General features: G+C 42.0%; 2 protein-coding genes across 4 annotated transcripts in view; one reads left to right on the top strand and one right to left on the bottom strand.

The window, feature by feature from the left end:
• The window catches only part of PCNX2 (pecanex 2), a 149,318-nt gene extending 147,119 nt beyond the window's left edge, over positions 1-2,199 (bottom strand). Inside the window, exon 1 of one of the 2 annotated variants that reach the window (XM_086877801.1) lies at positions 1,942-2,199. In XM_086877801.1, the coding sequence (XP_086733927.1) occupies positions 1,942-2,199 (258 nt within the window). The remainder of the gene's footprint in view (positions 1-1,941) is intronic. The other variant, XM_086877802.1, reaches the window with a different exon arrangement.
• Positions 2,200-6,909: 4,710 nt separating this feature from the next.
• The window catches only part of MAP3K21 (mitogen-activated protein kinase kinase kinase 21), a 42,063-nt gene continuing 24,163 nt past the window's right edge, over positions 6,910-24,809 (top strand). The window contains exon 1 of one of the 2 annotated variants that reach the window (XM_086877792.1): positions 6,910-7,708. In XM_086877792.1, coding sequence (XP_086733918.1) covers positions 6,973-7,708 — 736 coding nt within the window. In that variant the 5' untranslated portion in view covers positions 6,910-6,972. The remainder of the gene's footprint in view (positions 7,709-24,809) is intronic. The other variant, XM_086877794.1, reaches the window with a different exon arrangement.

Genomic DNA, 24,809 nt, shown 5'->3' with positions numbered 1-24,809 from the left:
AGTAATGGAAACAGAGATCTGCATTTTCAGGGGCAGGGAAGCTAATAAAGGAATCCTTAGTACCAAAGTAAGCTATGCTGAATAAGCTAGAGAAAGAAATTCTCCATCCACACAACAGAAACAACTTGATACTTTAAGCTTCTCAATGCTACCGTCAGCACGCCTCTGCTGAGCCACTGTGAAAAAACTAAAAACAGATGGATGAGTTTTGCTATTTTATTCAAATCACACTGTTTCAGAGAGACTTCCTAACTTCAACAAAATATTACCCCAAGCAAATGAAAAATTTAAAGTAGTACTCTGGTCTGTTTTGATTTTGCCATTTTAAGAAACATCATTGACTGCTTTAGCTGAATCCAAAATATTGGTGTCAAGTACGTAACATAAATATCAACCCAGACACTATTGAATATTATAAACAAAATTTCTTATAAAGCAGAAAAAAACCTTTGGTTAAAGAGCAGGCTGAAGTTTCTAAGTAGCAAGAATAGATGTCTTGCATAAAGTTTACAAAGCCTTAGAAACAAGCCACTTGAAAACAAGAAAACGTGTACGGACATAATTACTGTCAGGCAGCCATCATAATAAACACATTATTCTTATCAAGGACAAAGAATTCCCATAGCAATATGTTAGCTCAAGAACACAAGACCTGCATTTAACCAGATGATTCATCAGAAAGTCAGTCAGTCTGCAGAAAAAGCAAGTCCATCTAGTTAGGCAAAGACGATGCCCAAGAGAGTTCAGTAGATAAGTTACATTTTCTCCCCTTTAAAAAATGACTTCTACCTTAGCTCTGACCTACAGTCCAGTGTTGTTTCATGCAACCCCCACACCTTCTTCAGTCCAGAAATTTCCCACAAGGAATCCTTTCAGATACATACTTATACCAACTGGGACAAAAAAGTTAGCCTTCAATTTTTTTTTTTACTTTTTAATCACACATATGACTTGAACAGCAAATACTCCAATGCAAGACTCTTGCTGGTTTGCATAGGAAATATGTTATTCTGGTTCATTAACTCCATGAGCCATTCTTACAGGAGGAATTCACTGCAATCCGTGCCACAAAATCCAATACCAAATCACACTTAAAAACACAAGATTTGCTTTCCACTGGGATTGCAGGGGGAGTCATAAATGCTCTTTGCTTTTGATAATCAGGCCCATAGCTGACAATGTAGCGTAAAAACCTATTTTGAAGTTGAGAATTTAGTTGAGTCACTCCAGGAACCAAATGGATGGAAACTGCTTCTAACGGAAGCAATATTAACCTATAATCACTGAAGGACACACCAAAATAGATTTGATGACCCAGCACACTTTAAGGTTTTCTCACACAGTATGAAAACACACAAAAATGAGTAAAAGTTTCAAGCTTTTCAGGAAAATAAATTTTAAAGTCCGGCAAAGAAGCTCTAGTTATTATTCACTTGCAAAGTTTAAATTTCAGCAGAAAGGGAGCTGCATGTCACAAAAAGCCATGTGATTCACCAGTGACATTCAGCAAGGCGTATTAATTACACGGTATCTGGATGTTTCCATTTGTTTACCCTTCTCAGGAGGTAAGACTGGATCAAACTTTAAAAAAAAAAACAACAACAAAGCAAAAAAACAAAACCGAAACACCTGTCTCCGAAAGAGATTTTTGAGCAAACGTCCCCACGGTCATTCAGCACTTGCAGAGCCCACCGCTGCACCCCTACCCAACTCCTCCGGCAGGACTAAGGGTCCGGCCGCAGCCCAGCGCAGCCGGCGGACTCACCCCGTTAACCTTTAGACACAAAACCCTCAGGCACAGCCCAGAATGCCCGCTATTTAAGCCCCGCTGAGGGCAGTTCACAGCCCGCTGAGCGCCCTGGCCGCTGCCGCCTGCGGGCCAGGGCCCAGCCCGGCTCCCAGCCCGGGCCCCGCTCCCCCAGCCCCCGCAGCCCCTCTCACCAGGTGCAGGGCCATGGGCAGCGTCAGCAGGAACAGCCACAGATAGAGGTGGCAGCTGTTGGTGAAGGCGCCCTGCTCCGGGTCGTGGTACCAGCCCCCGGTCAGCGCCGCCCACACGCCCTGCCCCACCAGCCGCGCCGCCGGCGACACCATGGCCGCCCCCCGCCGCCGCCACCGCCGCCCCTCAGCCGCCCGCCGCCGCCGCCGCCATGCCGGGCGCCCGCGGATTCTCCCATGGTGCCCCGCGACGCCGAGCATCCCGCCCGCCCCACCCCGGCCGCCGCCGCCGCCGGGAGGGCGCCGTCACGGGCCGCCCCCCGCCGGGCACCGCGCCCGCTCGGCCCCGCCGCGGGCCGGGGCCCCCGCCCCACCGGGGTCCGCGCCCGGCTGCCGGGAGAGGCGGCAGCGCTCGGAGGCCGCGGGGCGGAGCGGGGCCGGGCCGAGCCGCGGCGGAGCGGGGCCGGTTCTAGCGCGGGGGTGTCCGTCACGGCCGCGGCCCGCCCCGGGCACCGCGAGGTGCGTTCACAGGTGCAAAAAAAGCGCGACACAGGGGCAGCCCCGGCGGCCGCCAGCTGGGCTGCGCGCCTCGCCGGCCACTCCCCCAGCGCCGGGTTCTCTGTGATCCTGCCCGATGCATCACGAGTTTCCGATCTGCGAGCTCTGCCCAACTTCAGTGTCACCCGTTTCGCGTTGACTCGAGGTGTGGTTTGGGCGGAATGTGGGGAAATTCCTCAAAAAAACATGCGGATTCTTTCAAGAATAGATTTAGGGAAAAACCCAAGGTGCCTTGGTGACGTCAAAGTAAGGGAGTGAGGAGGTAAGGGCGGGCTGGAGGAAGCCTAGGCGAGGTGGAGAAGACTGGAACTGGAAAGGTGATGGAGCTGAGTGGAAGCCTTGAGCAGGGGAGACTAAAGTCAGTGAAGAATGAGGCATAAGGATACCAGGTATATCCTTACGGGACACCCCCGAAGGAAGGGGTGTAAGGGTGGGATGTGAACACCAGCGCTGACCACACACGGTGCTCAACACCTCCCATCCCCGATCATCAGAAAATAGCGGTGAAATTCAATTTTAAGTCCCTCACTGGACCCTTCTAGGGACTGTTCCACACGTATAGACCTTTATTACAGCCTTTATTGTGAAGGATTCATGTACATAATGGATACATCTATCTTGCACATCACCAAATTTACCCTACTTCAATTGTTCCTGGCCGTTGGCTACAGCTTCACAGACCAAACGTGCCATTCTGCTGTGCTTTTTGTGGATTTTTTTTTTTTTTTTTGCAAAAGTAAGAGATGAAATATGCTATTACAGTATTTGTGAGCTCGTGAACCACGTACCTCAGTTTTCTTCCCGATGTCACAGGAGACGTGGCCGTGCTGGATGCTTGTTTTGGCCTGATGGGAGGGATGATACAGCACTGTGAACAAGCAGTTGGGAGCAGGGGAGGAATGGCATCGTCTCCCTCTGCAGCACTGCCACCATAAGATGCCTGAGGATCTACAGCCTTGGGGCTTGAGTACTTGGCTCAGTGTGACCTTGGCGAGCAGCGAAGTCTCGGTCTGAGCTGTTCTTGAGCTGTATGAAGAAGGCACAGTCCTGGCCACGCCTCATGTGCTACTCCTGTAAACACATCTTGCCCAAACTTATGCCTTGTTGAGTGTTTTTTTTTATTTTTTTTTAACCTTTACAAGTTCTTTTCAAAGACGACAACGTTTGTTAAAGCAATTGTAATGATTGAATCGAGTGCAATATGCAGCTATGAATAATGTTATTGATGAATGATAATACTAAAAATGTTAAGTTTCAGAAACTACTCAAGTCATTTTCCACAGGCAGACTAGCAAATAATTTCCTTTATGTGCACAGCTCCAAAATAGAAAGGTGGGTAAACAAGGGTGTAAATAGAAAGCTTCTTCAAAATTTTCTCTCTTCTGTTTTTTGAGACCTTTAACTCATGTAGGTTATAATGTGGAAGGCCTAGATAATGCAGACTGCAATTGATATTAATTAGGTTGACTTATTCTCATGGTTTTGGTTGGGATAGAGTAAATTTTCTTCTCAGTAGCTGGTACAGTGCTGTGTTTTGGATTCCATCTGAGAATACTGCTTGATAACACACTGATATTTTGGTTGTTGCTATGTCATGTTTGTCTTAAATCAAGAAACTTCTTGTGTCTCATGTCCTGCCAGTGAGGTGGTAGAAAAAAGAAAAACTGGTAGGGAGCCAGGGCAGGTGACTGAAACTGGCCAAAGGGATGGTCCAGACCATATGACATTGTGCTCAGTATATAAGGTGGGGGGAAGAAGGAGGAAGTGGGAGACATTTGGAGTGATGGTGTTTGTCTCCCCAAGTAACCATTACACGTGATGGGGCCCTGCTTTCCTGGAGATGGCTGAACACCTACCTGCCCATGCAAAGTGCGGAATTAATTGTTTTGCTTTGCTTGTGAGCATGGCTTTCCCTATAAACACACAAGTTTTCTCATTTTTACTCTTCTGATTCTCTCCTTAATCCTGCTGGTAGGGGAATGAGTGCCTGTGTGGGGTTTGGCTGCTGACTGGGGTTAAACCATGACACTTGTCCACACATTACTCAAATCTTTCAACGTTTTCTCATCTTTGGATAATACTGACACCAAGTATTTTTGGTTTTTGGGGTTTTTTTTTGTATAGTGATACTTGCAGTTATGAAGGGTTCCTTTAGTTTCCAGGTCAGGATATGTGTTTTGGACACAAGGTAGATGCACGGTATTGTAGCTACACAGTTGCAGGAGTGCCAAAGATGAAAAGGGGGACCTCTTTTCTCAACAGAGAGATGCCAGTGAGGGTCTGAGCCGAAAACTACCGTCTGTTCGCTGCTCTTTTAACCGGTAACTCCACTAGGTGGTGCCGTCAGGAAAGTTAAGGGCACTTTACACTGTTTTGGGTTATAGTATTTCCATTATTGGAACTCTTAGGAATAGAAGCTATACACCAAGATCCTGAAGGGCTGGGTGCTGAAGAAACACTGAACAAGGTCTAACCTGAGTGCAGTGATTGCCAGCGGATAGTGGCCCTTCAGAAAGCAAATTTTGGAATAATAGCCCTAGATAAATATTTAAACATTTCACTGTACTGCAACCAATACCTTGTCTGACCCAAAACATTCCACACTTAATTAGTTCCTGCAGATTCTTTTAGATAACAAAGTACAAGGTGGAATTTGTGTGGCAGAACGCTTGTATTACAACATAGTTTATGGCTTTTATAATAAGGCAAATATGCAGATAAGGGAAAGGCTTGTAATTACCTCTCTGAATAGCTGCAAGGCAATGTTATATTAAAGGAAATGGGAGAAGACTTGATAGACATGCTGGTTCTGCATTCTTTCTTTTTTGGTTAATGTGGTTCAGTAAGTCACTTTAGCATAATCGTATTTTTGTGTTGTGCGCAACCATAAATGCAGAGGGATCAACAAGAATTTTTTATTTCTGAATACTGTAATTTAATTTTTTTTAATTACTTTCTTTATGTTTAAACCTTAGTTCTGTGGTATCCAGCTGCAAATTTTGTGTTTATGTAGAGATGAGCTCTGGATGTAGGTTTTTTGTGCAAAATATTGAGCGTTCATCACACCAGATTATTCAACCCAGCAGTGCAGTTTTACAACTTTCCCGAGCCTTTACTGTCCTCCTCGGGGCCTCTGCTGGCAGCAGCCACATCCATAACCACAGATGCCACAGCACAGTGATTGGCTTCTGGCATGAAAACTCATTTCCTTCCACTTTGAACCACTGTTTCCCACCAGGCTGGCGAGACGAGACGGGAGGGCGTCCCCAGCCCACACACTTCCCTCCAACTTCCAAGGAAACAACAACCGTAGTTTACAAAGTGATCCGATTTTTCCACTTAAAACCAGGAGAATCTTTGCCCAGAAATAGCATATACACAGCATTTTCTATTTTCAGGCAACCTCTTAATTGAAAGGATTGTGTGATCACACCACACAGGGCCGTGACTCTCTCAGCCCATGCACGGACAGGATGGTGAGCACGGGAGAGTTGGAGTGGGTCCAGATGAGGGCAACAAGAATAATTGAGGGCCTGGAGTGTCTCTCACGAGGAAAGGCTGAGGGAGCTGGGCCTCTTGAGCCTCGAGAAGAGATGACTGTGAGGGAACCTCATCAATGTCTATCAGTATCTAAAGGGAGGGTGCCGAGAGGATGGAGCCAGGCTCTTCTCAGTGCGGCTGAGCAATAGGACAAGAGGCAACAGGCAGAAACTGATGCATAGAAGTTCCACCCGAATACGAGGAAGAACTGCTTTACTGAGCACTGGAACAGATTGTCCAGAGAGGTTGTGGAATTTCCCTCACTGGAGATGTTCAAGAACCACCTGCCCTCAGTCCTGTGCCAGGTGCTCTAGGCTGACCCTGCCTGAGTAGGGAGGCTGGACCAGATGACTCCTTGCGGTCCCTTCCAGCCTGACCTATTCTGTGAGAGCCCACGAGCGGCGGAGGGAGGTGGTAGACCAGACACGAACAGAGGAAGCTCGGTTTCTTCAGAGCCCGCTTGGGGCTTGTTCCAAAGGCGCCCCAAAGCCGCGCAAGGAAGGAGAGGGGAAGCTGCGGCGGAGGCGCATACCCTCAGCCCGGTCAGCAGCCCCCGAGGGACAAAAGGCGGGGGTCACAGCCGCCTCCGCCTCGTCCCCCGGCCCCGCGGGACCGCACCGGCCCCTCCGCCCGCCGCGCCCCGCCACACGTGACGGCGGGCGGCCAATCGGCGGGCCCGGGCGGGCGGGCGCGGGGCACCGGCGCTGCCCTCCCCGCCTTTCCCGCGCGCGCCTGCGCTCTCCCTGCTGGAGCCCCGCGGCCGCGGCGGCGGCGACCGGGCCGGCCCGGGCGGCCCCGCCCCTGCCCGCGCCCCGCCCTCCCCTCCCGCGGCTCCCGCTCGGCGGCGGCGGCAGGTGAGGATGCGGCTGCGGCTGTGCGGGCGCTCCCGCGTCGGCGGCGCTGCTGCTGGTGGCCGCCGGGGCTGAGGTCGCTGCTATGGCTCTGCCGGGCGCCGGGGCGGCGGCGGCCGCCGGTGGCAGCGGGGGTCCGTGCCCGCTGTGGACGGCGCTGTACGACTACGAGGCGAGCGGCGAGGACGAGCTGAGCCTGCGGCGAGGGGACGTGGTGGAGGTGCTGTCGCAGGACGCGGCGGTGTCCGGCGACGACGGCTGGTGGGCGGGGAAGATCCGCCACCGCCTCGGCATCTTCCCGGCCAACTACGTGACCCGCCAGCCCCGCGGCGGAGCGGCGGCGGGGGGCGGCGGGCGGGGGGACCCCGAGGGGAGCCTAACGGAGATCGACTTCCAGCACCTGGAGCTGCAGGAGATCATCGGCGTGGGGGGCTTCGGGAAGGTGTACCGGGCCACCTGGCGGGGCCGCGAGGTGGCCGTGAAGGCGGCGCGGCAGGACCCCGACGAGGACATCACGGCCACGGCGGAGAGCGTGCGGCAGGAGGCCAAGCTCTTCTCCATGCTGCGGCATCCCAACATCATCGCCCTGCACGGGGTCTGCCTGCGGGAGCCCAACCTCTGCCTCGTCATGGAGTTCGCCCGCGGCGGATCCCTCAACAGGGCCCTGGCCGCCGCCCCCGGGGCCACGGCCGCCCGCGGGGGCCGCCGCATCCCCCCGCACATCCTGGTGAACTGGGCGGTGCAGATCGCCCGCGGCATGCTCTACCTGCACGACGAGGCCATCGTCCCCATCCTGCACCGGGACCTCAAGTCGAGCAACAGTGAGTGCCGGGCGGGGAGGGGAGTGGGGGAGGTGACAAGGGACCCTTGAACCGTGACGGCGGGGGGATGTCCCCGCCTTAGGCCGCTGGGCCCGGAGGGGGTCCCGGCGCTGGCCGCGGCGCGGGGGCGGGCGGCCGGGCCTGGACAGTCTCCGTCCGGGAGCCCTGTTCCACCGGGGGATGGGTGTCGCAACTCGGGCACCCAGTGCCAGAAGCTTGGGAAAGCGGCAGGTTGGTTTGCCGGGCTGTGAGCTGGCTAGGAACTCATGGAAAGGTCGGGAGGAGCCGGGGGTACCTTCAGTGCTCACAAAGTCCTGCCCCCTCGGAGGGGAGCTCACTTAAACCGGGATAAAATCCTGCGCGCAACCACTGTTGCAAATCTCCAAGGCTTTATTATTATCTGTGATGCGTTGTGTGGTCCTGGTTTTTAAAACTTACCCAAGGAACCAAGCGCCTTGTAAAGAAAATATTTAATAAGGGTATCGCTTCTGTTTCACTGCCAAACAATCACATGTTTCTGGTTTTCACTGCATGCATTTAACATTTCTAAAATTTACCCACTTAGCCAACACTGAGATGGAAAAGGCAAGTACCTTAAAAGCAGTAGAAACTGTTGTTCAGATGCCAGATTTGCTTTCATCCCTTGGCATGGACAAATGCACCTGCAAGATCGAGGGAGTTGCTCAATTAGTGCTTAATGGCTCCTTGGCCCATCTGACAATACAGAAGCACCTAAGATTTTGGCCGCTGAACATTTGGAAGGCTGGTTTACTAGAACAAAGTGTTTATGGCTTGCCATTGTATTTTGTGTTTAGAGATGATGACCTGAAAGTGGAAATCTGTGTGTTTCCATAAATATCTGAAGCCATCTCAACCTTTTTTGTTTTTTGGTTTTTTTTTTTCCTGAACGTTCCAAAAGTGCAGCAATGTGTTAGTATTTTTTTTTTTTTTTCCAGTTAGGAGTCCTTAAGTTGTCCAGTAGAAATAAAAAAAGCTTCATTCAAGTTTGAAGCACTTTGTTTAAAAGGCTGTGTGTCTTGAAGGTCACCATGCATGGGCTGTTAAGACAAGGCTCAGTCATGGGACTGACTGTTCTGAGAATACTTTCACTATTTGTTTGATAAAGAAAGAACCTAGCTCAGCTGTGTTTGTGGTTCTGTTTGTAGCACAGGCAGTGAACTCTTGGACCTTTAGCGTCACGGCCAACACCTTAATTTCTAGCAAGTGATCTGTAGGCAGCTTGTGCCCGTTTAGTTTGCTGCTGTGTTTGGAATGAGCTGCTGTACCTTAAGTATTTAGTGTCTGTCCTTAGAGCGGGCTGCTGTGTGCTAGCGGCACGTTAAGTGACAGTGACTAAGTTCATGTCTGAAATATATTCATAGCCCTGTGGTTTAGCATAACACTGGAAGCTGAGTTGGATTCTGCTGAGAGCTGATCACCATTATCATCTTCTTATATAGGGGTAATGGCAGAGGATTTCAAAAATGATTATAACCTCAGCCTATGTGCCTGTTCTCTGCTTCCATTACTGACTCCTGTTGCAGATGCACTTAACTTGAGCTAGTTAGATTTCTCACCTGTATTTCTTAATATTAGCAAGATACTTCAAACAAACTTCTTAGTTTGAAGAAGTATGGAATATGCTAAATAGAATTACGTCTCTTGATCATCCACTTAAATGATAGTGTTAGAAGACAATGGTGCAGTGGTGGTACCATATACTGTTCAAAAATATTAATTTAAAATGACTGCAAGTCATGGCAGTATCCCCTGTTCTGGCAGCTCGTCCATTCATGGAAGATTTCCCTTCATTCTTCTTCTGGAGTCTTTTGCAGTCTTGCACAGTGGGAGTGGAATGCTGCCAGGGTTGACTGAGCGACTTGCTTGGCGTGGATAGTAACAGTTGTGCAGTGGCTGCAGCTCCAGGCAGGGGTCTGGCTGGCAGCACCCATTCCTCACCTGCTCGTCGCTGCTTTCCAGGCACTGCTTGCTAGTGGTGGTGGTTCAGTGCTCTCCCTTAAGCAGCTCCAGGTAGTATTCGAATGTATCGGGTTTGTGCTGGCTTATTTTTGTTAAGAAGGATGTTTTTTTCCTCCTCCATCAATAAATTAGAAAAATGACTGCCCTTGATACGTTGTGGTAAGGAATGCTTCTCAAACTATTTCCCTAGCAAGTAGGCAGGAACTAATTTTTCTAGTCAGGGAATGGGAGCCCCTTCTACCAGTGTATTTGATCCAGAAAAGGTATGTGCCTGGGCTTGTGGTTGGCAGGCAATAGCAGGCATCTCAAAGGCAAGCATGTTACTTCTCTCCCTGCAGTTTTATGGAGTTGGGATTTCTATAGCATATCTAGTGTGGTTTCTCTGATGCCAAATTGACAGGACTGGAGAGAAAGTGCCACAAACAGAAGAGCCATGAGAGCAGCCAGGTTTTATTAACAGCAGTGACTATCTAGATTTGAATCCTCTTGTTTCATTTGGGTCCTTTTGAAAGGTAGGGAAAGGTTTATGTTTCTTCCAGAGTAAGGGAAATTAATAGGTAAACAAACGTTTTCCATATTGGAAAGGAGAACAAACAAACTTGGTATTGAGGGCTGAACAAGGAAGTAAAGTGTAACTCATGAGTTTTATTAACAGCAGAGATTGTTTCTTCAGTTCTGGAGTCCATGTAAAATAAATTTAAATTTACAGGTTTTTCAGAAGCAGGCAAAACAAAGGTGTAAAGAACAATTTTAGCTTTAGATATGTGCAATTAAATTTAACATAGTAACCGTGGACTCTAATGTTGACTTAGGGATTGTGGGTGCTTTGTAAAACTTTGTGTGTCTGAAGTGGTGAGAAGTTTCACTGACAAAGATCATGACCTGTTTTGAGGATACCTTCTCATAAGCAGTTCTTGTATTCCTCAATATATTTTATAGATTAAGGACATAATCTAAAATTAAAGATTAAGAGGTGAACTTTTACCTCATCTAAAATCTGAATAAAAATCATGGAAGAAAATTTGATTTTTTTTCAAGCCATCATTGTTTGTCAAGGAATTCTGAGTTAACTGATGCTTTAACTGAAAAGGAGATGTCTTAAAAATTGTGAGAATACTTGAATATTCCTAACTGTCTTCTGGGCGGGAATTTATTCTTGATTAAGCATACCAGCTGATTATGAAAAGCATTTAGATTTTACTGGAAATAAAAGACAGGAATTCATCTACAAGACTAGACACTAATAGTTATGTGTGTCTTTTTACCACATCTCAGCTTTTTTTCTGATTCTTTGGAAGGGCAACTTTTTTTGCTCTGAGGGAGTCAAATTTCTTGCTTCTGAGCAAGGGCACCCCATTAGTTACAAGACGTATGGTTATGTAAGGGCTCAGCACAGCCTCCCCTGCTTTTTGTATCCTGAAGAAAGCTAGTAATGTGTTCAGCTAAAGGATGCCACGTTTTCACTTTCTGAAGTCAAGTGAAGAGAAAACAGATTGGTGTTTCTGGAGTTGATTTCAGACTGTGCACTGCTTCTGTCTTTATCTGTACTGCAGCAGTTTTGTGTACTTCTAGGAAGCATTGCAGTAAGTTCAGAATGTCTTGCTTATGGCATAGGCCTATCCATGACTACGAAGTTGACTGTGTGTAGATTAGGTGTACTAACACAGCACTGATAAAGTGCTCTGTGCTCACTTGTCAGAGATGGATATGCCAGAAGGGTTTGGTTTGCTGTGGCTTTCACCAGCTCCTCCAACAATCCAGGATCTTTTGGAGGCCTCAGCTCTGTGAAGGGTGTGCAGTTTATATTGCTTTTTGAAATTGTTGAGGTCAGCTTGAGTTTCATGGGTTGTTGAATAAGACCATGGAAGTGACAGTGCTAATGAGAACTGCTTGGAATATGAAGGAATCAAACATGCCAGAGGACAACCCAATGTAATGTCATGTTCAAACTGGTACAATGAGAAGCAATTAGAGAATAGAAATAATTTGTTTTTAAAACCTTAAAAGGAAGTGTGATGTGTTTTGATTGAACTGTTGAATCAGTTGCTTTTGATGAGGCAAGGTGTCCTGAAGTTTGAGAAAAGCAAGAAAAAGTTCTCTCTGGTTCTTTGCTTTTACAGGTTATTTGCAGCAGAATTGTTCAAGTTATGCTATTAAACACCTTTAAAATAAGATGGAGATGTTTTCCAGAATTCATAAAAACTGCTTTTTCTCAAACTTCTCTATACAGCAACTTTAGACTAGCTGTTCAGGGAGAGGAGGAGTAAGAAACTAGAATTAAGCCTATCTGTCATTTTCTAAACTGATTTTACGTAATCTGAAATCACTAGGGTGCGTAATTTGTCTCTTAACTGTTCTGAAGAGGTTAAGACTTGTTCACAACACAAATACAGTTTGTTATTAAATTTAGGTATTAAATGTTTGAAATTCAGAATCTTGTACAGTTACCAAGAGAATTCAAAATTGCATTCTGTTACAACTGTCTTTGGTAGTTTAGAGACATAAGAGAGATGGCTTTTAAGTAGATTTGACCTTCAGCTTTTAAGTAGATTTCAGCTTCCTTTGAAAATAAAATTCCAAGTGCCCACTAATAGCAGTGAAACTTGGAGTTTTTTCTGTCAGTAGTACTGTGACATTTACTGCTCACCTATTGTGGTGTAACAAAACTAACTGATTTTTTTTAATACACAAATATTAAAAACACTCCTACCCAACTACATTTCAATTTATAATGCTACCCCAAGCCAGAACTCTTTATCATCAAAAACAGTGAGCAAACACAACATACAGACTATGTTCCACATTCTTCATGGAGAGATCACCAGAAACCCTGGTGCAAACTTATGTGTATGTATTTTGCATCTCAATCTCCTCCTCTTGGCACTCCCATTTGTGGAATTTACAGTCTCATGTTGGCTTCCACGTCTCCAGTGTCCCTGGTGGGCTACACCTGGCTCTGCCAAGGTGCCTGTCTCCAGTGCTGGGTACAGGGCACCTCCTGTAGCATGCTGCATATGCTGTAATTGGTTTGACACTGCTTGTAGTGCCTGGCTGGCTGCTAAGCTCCTGGTGGCTGGCGTCTCTGAGGTCTGGAGGGGAGTGGATGCTTTTCCTGGCAGAGCTGACTGATGTCCCTCTGCCATAAGGCAACTGACTTTCATAAAACCCATAGGAGGAACCATGTCTTTGAGAATGTGGTATCACTTTGATAAATGTCAGTCAGGTAGAATAGTAGGCCAGAAGTTACTTAGCATTTTAAAATCTGTATGGTGTAGTTTTCCATGCCGTCTTCTTATAGGAAGTCATGGTACTTAAATGCTTTACAGTTCTTACTTAAAATCACATATATAGCTATAAAATCATACCGAGTGTACCAGGTTCGTATCCCATCTCTGAGAGGTAGTAGCCCTGCCTTGTGCTTTGCTGTAAAAATAATGCTGCTGCATTACAACATTAAGAACTGGTCATACATCCTGAAGCAATTAGAAGTGTAAAAGCAGGAAGGTTTTTGTAACCTTGTTAGCTAGTTGTTCTTTAAAAAAATCAGAGAAAACCAAAATCAAACCACTTTTATGCAAACATTGGTAGGATTTCAAAATTTCATTAATTTGGGAAACAGCACCTGTTTTGAATGTTATGATCTGCTTAAAGTTAGCATGCCATTGAATTCCAGTAAGTTTTTCTTTTGAATATTGTTGAAAGAGTTCTGTGTTTCATAAAACATTGCTCCCAGTAATTTTTTTTATGATTTCATGTGTGCTTGGATCATGTAGATATGTAGGGATTCTATTCTTTGAGAGGCCTGGAAGGTTAGCTGGATTCTGTGGGAGCATCAAATGGTTAGCAGCCTTGAGCTAGAGTATTATCATTTTCCAGTTCATCAAAGGCAATGCTGTGTGTTATGCCTGTTTTAATATTCATTTGATAGATTTAATTGTTGTATATTTGTGTTCAGAAAGATGCTGGAATTCAAGACAAAACAGTTTTGATTAACTGATTGCTGTGATTGTCTCAATCCACCATAGAATTAACTCAAGTGTTAATAACTTTAGTGCTCAAATGTTGTAGAGGCCTAATTTCCAGTTGAAGGATGTGTTTCATTCTTCATTTAAAAATAATATCTAGCATTTAACAGTAATATTCAGGAACATTATGATTTTAATACAATATCCGTCAAATGAAGTTTTGTGAGCTACTGCTCTGTAGCACAATATTTGTACAGTCTAAGCTTTTAGAGGAGGAATAATATCCACCAGTTATTTTATTTGTAGATGAAGACTTAACTGCAGTAGCCATTTATTTCACCTCAGTTACCATCTTCTAAATTTGCTTGTGTTTGATGTTTTTCTGTGTCTCAAGTCTGGACATTAACAGGTGGAAAAAATTGCTCATTAATTTAGAACAAAGTCCCTCAAACTTAACAAGGCTGAAGTATATTTACATGTAGTGCTTAATGCTGAAAACAAGACTCCAGGCTGAAACATTAGCTGTATGTAATTTGGTTTATTAAAACCCCATGAACTTTTAATACCCCTATTTAGAACTTACTTTTAATATAGGCCTTCATTTTAATGTTAATGTTTTCCCAACTATGTCCATCTGACAACTGTAGAGAGTTGTTTCTTATTTGGTGTTGAGACTGCATCTTTAACAGGTAGGATTATTAAGTCAATAATAATATTACTTTGATCTTTCACTGGATCTAACTTGGTTTTTCATGTCTTCTCTCTGTTCTGTCATTGTAAAACACCAAGTGATCTGGTTTACAACTTTTGGAAGATTGTTGTTTGGTTGGTTGGTTGGTTTGTTGTTGTTTTGGGTTGTTTGTTGGGGTTTTTTTCTGCTTTGTGTTATACTCATTCCTGGCAGGTTTCTACAGGGCTTTCATTTGCACCAGGGTTTCTGGTGACCTCTTCATGGAGAATGTGGGGAGTCCCATTCTAGTCTGTAGGTTGTGTTTGCTCAGTGTTTTTGATGATAAAGAGTTCTGGTTTGGCGTAGCATTATAAATTGAAGTGTGGGACTTTGGATAAAGAGTGTTTTAAATACTGGTGTATTAAAGAAGACTGCAAGCATTATATGGCTCAATTTTTTTTTTTTATTTTTAAAGCTGGTACCCTAAGGATATGTTCATATACTTTTCTGCCTCTGAAAATTAATACTGAGCAAGCAATCCATTTCCACAAAGGTCAGTGGAAAAACAGACAGCTAAACACCTACTGTTCGCTGTTAAAATACTTATACAATTTTGTTCGTTCCCCTAAACAGAGAAAAATAAGTTTAGCTACTGACCATAACACTTGTTAAATGGGGTATTGTACTTAAATGAACAGACTAAAAAGTGTGGTTGGGATTTAGAGATTGGTAGTGTTATCCAAGCATTAGAAGAAATTGAGATATAACTGAGTTTTCAGTTACAGATTATTCCCCCATCCCATTGGGACTGCAGGGACAGGGAATATCTTTGGACCCTCTTAGCAAATATTAAAAGTTCCAGGAAAATATTCTGCAACCTCAGAGGAATAGAGAAGTAACACATCACTGAACTGTATTTGGATGTTGAATGCTGTTTTGTGGATTCTATGACCTTAGAAGAGAATGGTGTTTTGTTTTCTATCTGTAAGTTTTCTTATCACTGAGTATGAACTTTCTTCTAAACTTGCTTCAGTGTTTCAAGTTCTGAAACAGGCTGACCTTGTATGATAAATATTTGCAAGGAGTGGTTGCAGTATAGGTTAATCTCTGACCTTGACTTTTATTTCTGATTATTTGTTAAAATTTAAGGCATTGAAATTTGCTTCAATGACTTTCAGTAATGATACTTCTAAAAATGCAATATTTTTCCTTTTTTTTTTTTTTTAAAGCTTTGGGATTGTTTTGTTTATTAGAAGCAAAATTAGGGCATTGAAGTTAAACACAAATACAGATTACATATAGATACAAAAAAATAAATACCAAATGACTTGGCTGTCTATATTTGCAGTACAAAAATAACAATTAAGGTAATGTACATTCCTGGATTGACAGCTTTAAGCTACATTTCATCGTTTTCACCTTGCTTGACCATGTTACTAAGAGCCTAACTCAATCCAGTCACTAAAAATAAGTGGATGTTTAAACTTTAACCCACTTACTGCATGTTAAATTCATGGATTAAATATGATAAGTTAGAAAAATACATATTTGTATAATGTCACCCCAGAAGTATTCTTCCTTCTTGGAGCTTCCGCCAACTTTAACCTTTTTTTGTATGTGTGTGGGGTCATAGCTCTAGCTAAATCAGTCCTAGACATGCCAGTGTTGGCTACATAATCATTCTTTGTTCTCTTCATAGTGACTAAAATCTGTGTTTTGGCAGGTGTACTATTAACTCAGAGCTGATAAGTCGGCCCTCCCTCTCAAAAATGTAGGAGTAAATGCTTCATTGCTGTGGTTCATTATGGGACAAGTTAACCCTTGGAATGGGTTATATTTCACTTCTAAGTGTTTAGGCAGTTTTGTGATTTTCTTTTCTATTTGGATTGGATGCCACTGTTCTTCTTGAAGCTAATTGCTTTTATTTCCTCCTGTATTATGTAGAAAGAAAAAAAAAATGTATTTTTTTAACTCATTGCTTAATGTTACACTAATTATTGAGACAATCATTTTTCCCTTTCATTTTCTCTTCTCAAGAGAAGGACAGCACTGTCAAATTTGAAGAGTTCTCATTCCAAATTAAGTGTTTTTACTTTGCTGTTGAAGATTAGAGTTCTTGAAAATGCTCAGTCCTGAGAGGGTACTGAAGAAACTGCAAGGATGGAATGCAGGAATCCTACCCCACAGAATATATTTTGATGGGATTTTTTTTCTTCCCAAGTTTTTTATTTAAAAAAAAAAGGAAAAGTGGACTCAAAAGTAGTCTGTTTTTTTCTGCTTTGTTTGGTAACAGGTTTTAGGCAATTTTTTTTTTTTGTTAAAACAGCAACAGTCTTTCAAATATTCTTTATAAAATAAACTGATAGCCTAAAAATTCTTCATAAAGTATAATCTACTAAAATTCCTCATAGAAATTATGTTAAAGGGGGTTCATGTTAACTGATAAGATTCTAAGAGAACTCAATGACTAAGCCTGATAAAGTATCTACAACCAGAATTTGGATTCATAGCAGTTGGCATCTTCAAAGGGACCCAGGAAGTTTTTTTTTGCTTTTGGTTTATTTAATGGCTTCTTTTCAATTGTAGAGTTTGTCAAAGATGCTTTTATAACCGAAAAAAAAACACAACAAAACTGGATCCTATCTTTAAATCTCTGACTGAAATGTCACAAGATGTAATAAGGTTTGACCTTTTTCTGAAACGTTGTTTGACTTCCCACTTGTTGCAACAGGTGACGCGTGGCTTCCTTGGGCAGCTATAGCTTCCACCAAGCAGCTTCTCCCCTCTCCCACCTGTCAGCAGAATCTACACACCTCAGTCTCTGCCTGTGTGGTCAGTAGGTCAGCTTAAATCTAAGGAGAGGTCCTGCAGGAAACTACTCTAAGCTGGTTTATCTGCAGAATGCATTTCTGCTGAACTGTTTGGCTGGTTGAGTCTACCAAGACTACCCAGTTGCTAGTCTGGGGGGAAAAAGCTGTAGAGAGTGAGGGGCTGTAAATGAAGAGGAGGTTAGGGTAAGTATTTCAGTGGCAGCAGGCTCTTACTGTCTTGTTTGTGACTACACCTCTTTTCTTCAGCTTCGCTAGTAACTTACCTTTAAAAGTAGAATGCCTTTTTAATTTTTTAGGTATGTATCTATGTCTTTATATTAAACTATTTCATTTTGATGTGACCTGTTTTTTTGTATTAAGTGTTCTAATTTCAACACATCAAATGCACCTTGAGCTAGGTCCCAAAAAATAAAGCAACAAGGAAGTTTGTAATTGTGGAATTTAACACATTATGATCAGGAAAAGTATGCCAGCTATGTAAAGACTTTCATGTACTCAGAAGCTGTGCATTCTTCTGATTAGCTTGAAATACCAAACTGCATTGAGTCATGCTCTGTTGACTTCAAAAAAGTAACTGTAAATCCAAGCCAAATTGAATGAAATATTTATTGCTTTAAAACTAAATATTGAGAAGGTGATTTGACTAATACTATATGACTTAAATTATTAGTTCTGAAGGAAGGTAACTTCTGTCAGATTTTTCCCCAGGATGCCATTTCTGTGATTATAAACCTCATCTGCATTGCCTGTTAAATTCTGTATACAGTATGACATACATTTGTTCAGGGAATAGCCCAGTCTTAAATTTGGGTTAGGCAGGAAATTATTGTTTTCTCAAAGTTTTTCTTGGAGGAAATAAACTCCTCCAATATGTACCTGATGTGTTACATATTGACTAAGACTTTATATGCAGTTTGAATTTAATAACTTTACTTTGCCTTATATTTCGGTTTTTTTTAAGAATAGGATGAAGTTCATTAAAACAATAAATCACTTTCATAACAAGGATGGTGTTCTTTAAGGAATGGATTCACAGCCACTTCATTCTGCCATGTTTGAAACTAGAACATTATCTTAGTCAGGAATTTACCACCTGTTATCCTTCTCATCTGCCTCCATTTTGGTTTCTGGGGTTTTTTTCTATTTTGTTTTGGTTTTTTGTTTTTCTTCAGAGCTTCCTTTTAAAAATAGCAAGTGAAGAAAATAATTGCTGTTTCAAATAAGTGAGGAAGTTCTTGGTAGATGGCATACAACTGGCTGTTCTGAGTTTTAAGGCTAAGTTTCTGTATTGACTGATTTCCGTGTAATGTGAAATTATGGAGGAATTGCTTTAATGAGGTTGTTTTTCTTAAATTTAATTTTTAAGTAGGAGGGTTAAGTTTAATGTTTTATTAAAGGGAACTTGAGAATGTTTCGTGTCCAGTCTACATTTATTTTTTGCTGATGTAATATCCAAATACTACATTTTTCAGAATTAACTGCTGATCTAGTGTTTAAGTTATGATTATTTGAATGTCTAATTATAAGTGCTTGTTACCTCTAGTACTTCCTCTTGCAGCACAGTAGAAATTTGTTTTGCATTACAGACCTATCTGAAGAGCAAGTGAAGCACAAATGGCATGCAGTAAAGTAACTTGCAGCATCTGTAGTTAGTGCCAATAACTTGTTAAAACTGCTTCTTTCTCTCAAGTTTCCATTTGCCCGAAGTTGCTTTAATAATAGTTATTAAAGAAGTGAAAGAGAAGCAAGAAATGGTGACGCAAGGTGTGTTGGAGCTGTTGAAATCCCTTGTCCCTTTTTCTCTCTTTCCTTTTCCCTCCATTTTCTCCAGAAGGCAGGTGACTCCTAGTCATTCTCATGCTTTGGTGCTTTTGCCATGAATCCTACAATGAGATGTGCTTTTCTTATGAGATTGGTGTGTATTTGTCAATTCATGATATCAAGGACTTTTTGTGTCAAGTCTTGTCTTGTTTTGGCTTTCCAACTGGGAACACTTTGTTCAGGATTTTTTTTTTTTTTTTTTTTTTTTCTTTTAGTATATGTTGGCTCCTGTGAAGTACATTTTTTGGGTTGTTGGTTGTTTCTTTTAAGCTGGATATTTTTAGAAAAATGCATTTAAGAACAAACTGTTCCTTTCAGTTAAGTTTGAAAATTAAGAACTGGTTATATGCCTGCTGTAAAGGGACATAGATAATGGAGGAGCACAGTATCCATAGAATAAAAAAGTCTCCTGCATATGTAATCAGTGTTTAAAGGATAAAATTCCCTTGCTGATGGTGACCTCTGAACTTAATCCAATGAGGCAATCACAATGTGACAGATAGTAGCTACAGAGATAACAGAACCCATCCTGAGAGCCCACAAGAGAAAAGGAAGGTATTTAAGAAGCAGTGCTGCATAGGCAAAAATATCATCTTTTGCATATACAGAAGAGTTCTGATCAGTTAATGTTTTCACTGTGATATTTAATTTGTGGTTCACACACCTAATTTTTTCACTATGATACTTAAGCTACAGTTTAATGGACATGACTTCTATAAACAATGTTGAAATTTTAATTTCCAATTACAATTGGAGCCAAATAACAGTTCCAAATGATGGAGGTGGGTCTCTTAGTATGGACAAGGTATTGTGTTTCATTAATTGAATATAGTACATTTAATAAGATTTTTTTTTTTTCTGCCTGTTAGTCCCCAGATAAAGATGCAGGGTCACCCTGCTGGTTTTGTTGCATGTTGGTTTAGCGAATTAACAGGAACCAGATTTGCTTGCAAACAGTGAGAGAGGGAAGTGACTGGGTGCGGGGGGAACAGAGACAGTAGCAGCATTGTCTGGACAGTCTCTATCTGCAAGTAGAGTTGCAATCATAACAACTTTCTTTCCTTTATAGTATTCTCTAAGAAGGACTTTGTCAGTGGTAAATGTAGTGGATATGTAGGCATTCTTACAATAATTAATCACAGTAACTTAAGTAGCTGTGGTATTAAATAGCTTATATTTGCAAAACCCATGATAGTCACCTGTTTAGCAAACTGCAGATAAGTGGCAAGAAATGGTTGGTAGCAATTGACTAACTTGGAAAAATGGGGTTGATTAATGTTTTCTTTTTAGTACTAACAAAATAAGTAATATAAAAAGGGTATAATAGAAAGTATAAAGATGACAGGAGGGATAGAAAGACTTCAATATTTCATGTGATTTTTTTCAAATTTAAGCATTAGAAGATAGTTTGAATTCAGTACATTTGAACTACTGAAAGTGTTCAATCCTTTGCCTTGGCTTCTCTCAGAATACCTTTTTTTACTTAATTATTTTATATGTATGGTAACTGGAAAAAGTCACCTGAAAACACTGGAATGCATTGTTCATGCAGTAAAACTGATTTTAACTGTATGAAGTCTTTGGATTTCAAAAAAAAATTTAAATGAAGGGTTGTCTTAAATGGGGACTTTGGCTAGATGAGGTTGGGGAAATACAATCTGTATGTACTTAGCAACAAAAAGAAACCTAAGACCATAGGAAATAACCTACATTAAAAGAGTAGTATTGAAGAGTTTAGTTCTAGATAGAGGTTTCCTGGATGTCCTGCCTAAAGTGTCTGTCCAGGCCTCCCTCAGGCATGCTGTAAATACTGTTTTTTAAGTTACATGAATTTTAACAAAAAAGGAGAGAAGCTGAGGCAGGAATGTGAGCCTTTTATTTAGAGTTATGCTTTAAACAAAGTGCTTGCAGTTTAAATTAGTACTTCTTGTTCTTCTCTAGGCTTTCAGCTTAGTCTTAAAAGCAACACTGGGGGTGTCATTCCGTACCTGAGTTGGGCAGACATGTGCCCCCAGGAATCCGGTTTGTCTAAATGTGCTCTGTTCTATTGTTTCTGGCTTATTGGCCCTTATGTAGACTCTTGTTTAATTTTTCCTTTTCCCCAGTAAAGTTTCAACCCAAGCTCAGAAGAACAGAGAATGCAGTTCTTGTTCAACTCTAGACAGTCTTGGTCTGCTACTTTTTGTATATCTAACCTTTTGCTCACCTCAAGGCAGAGAGCTTTACTGCCTGAGTGGAGAGTTTGGAGATGGGAGTGATGGATGGGATGGGAATGGTACAGGAAAAGGAGTGACAACTGGGAGCATTTGCGAGCCGTTTTCCTGGGACTTGTGCCTCCTTTTCAAGCCTAAATTCTGTGCCTTTCTTGACTAAGAACACCTTGTATGGAAACAGTAGTGGAGTGGCAAAGAATTGTTGCTGGGTGTATTCTAATTAGAGGAAGGCAAACTTGGGAAATGCTGGCTGGCTCCATGGCAGTGTTAGATTTTGGTTTCTGAAAGTGTGCAGAACATCTTACCTGCCTGCATACTGTTACACATATATTCACATTGTGCCCTAAGATCAGTAGGAAAATACTCAAGCTGTAGCAATGGTAGTGCAGAAAGCAAGAAAGATTAATGGCACCTCTGTTTCTGGAACCATTAGGTTTAACAGGAATGTGTGTTAGACCTTGTGGCTTATTTGAAAACTGCTTTACACTGCAGAGGAGGTCTGAAACGGGGATGGGAGAAAAGAGGCAATAAAATTCCCCACCCTGGTAGCTCCAGATTTAGAACTGAGTTTAATCAGAAGTGTACTTGTAAGATGGACCAGCCAGAGCACCCAGGAAAATATTTTACATCAGTGTTGTAGGTCTTCATTCTGTTTCTAGGTATGGGTAACTTCTGTTCTCATAACTTCTCTGAACCTTTGTTTAGCCTAGCAAAAAGGACAAGCTCTTCTGATTTGATCTATATAAAAGACATTACTAGATCCTAACTATTCTATTTTCTACATCTGTTTCAGTTCCTGTTGTTGGACACATATGTGCAGGTTTTGTCATTCAGTATTTCATATGTGGTGTTGAGCTCTGTAAAATTATTTTGATTCCCCTCTGTTTCTACTGGACTAAGCCTTTTTTAGTGTCTTTTAGAATTGAAACTACATGTAGCTTGCTAGTTTTCCTTCTGTAAGCCAGAACAGACAGGCATTTTTTCTTTCTCCATCTCTTCTTTGTAGCTATAGATTTTATGATTGATCTTATGCAAATTTCCATATTTTTTAGTATGGTGGCTCTTTTCTTCTTAGAGTGGGTACTACCTTCTGACTGTGTGCCCAGGGACATGGTGGAGTCGCCATCTCTACAAACGTTCCAAAAACGAATGGATGTGGTACTTAGTGCTGTGGTTTTGTTGACGTGGTACTGTTTGGTCAAAGGTTGGACTTAATGGTCTTGGAGTTTTTTTCCAACCTTTTTGATTCTATGATATCTACTGGTTTTAATATCAGTTTTCTGCATAGCATTTAATTTTTCTCTCTGACTTACCTGGCTTTTATCTTCAACTTGTTGATTTATATTTCAGGAATTATTGAAAATAATATCTCTTTGTTGCCCTGCAACAAAATGTTTCTGGGTATGTGCTGTCTCATATATTCAAGGAGTACCTGTTCTATGGCACCCAAGCCTTTGCTCTGTGTTGTTAATAAATTTGCTTTCCCCTTGATCTCATTGCAGAAAGGTAGAGTCACAAAGAGGGATGTAATAACTCAGAATTTAGTTGAAAATGGTGTTGCTGGTAGAAATCATATGCAACCTTAGACTACTTGGTCATTTTTTTATTTCTGTCTGGAATGTTTGGGTAACACTCCAAGGAAGAGTTTTACATTTGGACCAAACTTAATTTCCTTCCATTTTGAATCATTCAGAAGCATAGTATCTGGTTTTGCTTATGTAAAAATAAATAGGGTGTTAGAGAAATGTCCTTATGTCCTACTTACATGTAAACAAGTATGCACATAGGATTTTCCTGCACTTCTGCATACCTAAGCTAATCTGTGGGTTTTGGTGGGTTTTGTTTTTAAGTAATCTTTGTACATCTAAATATTTTGGGCTGTGCTTTCCAGGTGCAAAGCTCTAATGTAAGTATGAACTTCATTCTTTGTGGAAAATAAAAAGTCCAAAAAATATTGAAGTAAACCCAAAAGTGCTAAACTGTCTCTTGCCCAACTTAACATGTATATTGTACTTGCATGTATATTGGAGCCGGAAAAGACAACTTAAAGGGCTGGTAAATGAAAGGAGAGGGATGCTGAGTAAACGGGGTAAACTGGTGATGGTAAAATGACTTCTCCCAAGTTAGCAGCCAGCAAGGGCCAGGAAGCTATGGAAGAGGCGGAAGGATGCTATAGTAAAGGTTGCTAGGCTACTCCAAGGTAAGCTCTTAGGAAGTGCTGCTCAGCTATGCTGAGCATTTTTACTGCCCAGCTGCTAAGTAATGTGTGTGTAGTCTTGTTTGCCTGGCTACCAGCCGGAAGTGGAAGTTTGAACTGCTAAAAAATGTTGTCCCTTTGTAGGATGAAACTTGGTCACATGCCAGTTATTACCTTTTGCAAGACTGACTGTTTTTGGTTTCGGTCACATTGACTGACAAGGAATGTCAGGAATTCTGCTGAACATGTTTGAAATGGAGCAGCAAACAATAGGTCTTTGATTCAAGTATAAAAGTATAAAAACTTGCATGAATTTAACCTGTTCTGGTGGTTCTCATTGGTGAGGTCTTGGTTTGTCTGTACTGTTTTGGCCTTTCTTTTGCTCTCTTAAGAAGCTTATTGAAAATGGAATGTGGGTTCTTTTCCTTTTATCTGGATTTGATGTCATTTTTGAAATATTTGTAAGAGGTAATCTCTACTAGTAAGAATTATTTCTTTCAATTGCAAGTGCAAGGTCATCAGTTTTTCTTCTGTAAGGGAGGGTAAGTCTTCATATGCTTTTTTGGTAATGGGTGTCGTGTACTGTGTTTTGCTCTACATGTAGGTAGAAAACACACATTTATGCTTCTCACATGTAATTTAATTTTTTGTCTTTGTCCCAGGAGATCATTTTAACAGAAAGTTAAAACTAACTCACAGACAGGGACAGAAAAACTGAATATGGAATTAAAATTATGGTGTGTTAAAATGATTCCATCTGTTGTCTCCCTCCTTGTGAGCTCTAACACAATTACCCAGTTCTCTTCTTGTAACACCGTTTCCTGAACAGGTGCTACAACTCTGACAATAATGTCTCATGAACAAGTCAGACACTGTAAGATGCAGCAGCAAAAAAAGGATAACTTACTCTTCAACATTCATGAAGGTGCAGTGTATATAGCATAAAAGGGACTGGATCCAAGTCCAGTGGCCTATTGCCAGTTGGGGACTCTCAAGGCAAACTCATTCCCCTGGCATATATCTTCCCAACTTTGCTCTGATATGTAGCCCAGTGATTTCATGAAAAGAAACTAACTTTTTTAATATAAATTTTAAATTTATATAAATAAATAAAATATAAATATATAATATAAATAAATATTTTTTTTTCTAAATTCCCTATATCAAGTTGACTTCTGTGAATTTGTGGGGGTGCTTTTTAAATCTAGGTTAAGTAATAATACTCACATACCATGCCAAGAATTCCAAAGTTCAGAATCTTGCTGCAAAGTTCACCTATGTGTTGTGTGAAAGACTGACATGTATTTGATTCTCACTGCTAATTTTACCCACTGGTGTCCATTTCTTGTAGCGAGAAACTTTGAACAATTATTACCTCTAGTTTTCTTCACTAACAAGGCATTGTTATACAGATTTTTGTTTGC

Source organism: Cyanistes caeruleus, chromosome 2 (assembly GCF_971803275.1).
Source record: "Cyanistes caeruleus chromosome 2, bCyaCae1.hap1.1, whole genome shotgun sequence".
Taxonomy (NCBI): domain Eukaryota; kingdom Metazoa; phylum Chordata; class Aves; order Passeriformes; family Paridae; genus Cyanistes; species Cyanistes caeruleus.
The sequence above is the reverse complement of the archived record's forward strand: the minus strand, read 5'-3'. Positions and strand labels throughout refer to the sequence as shown.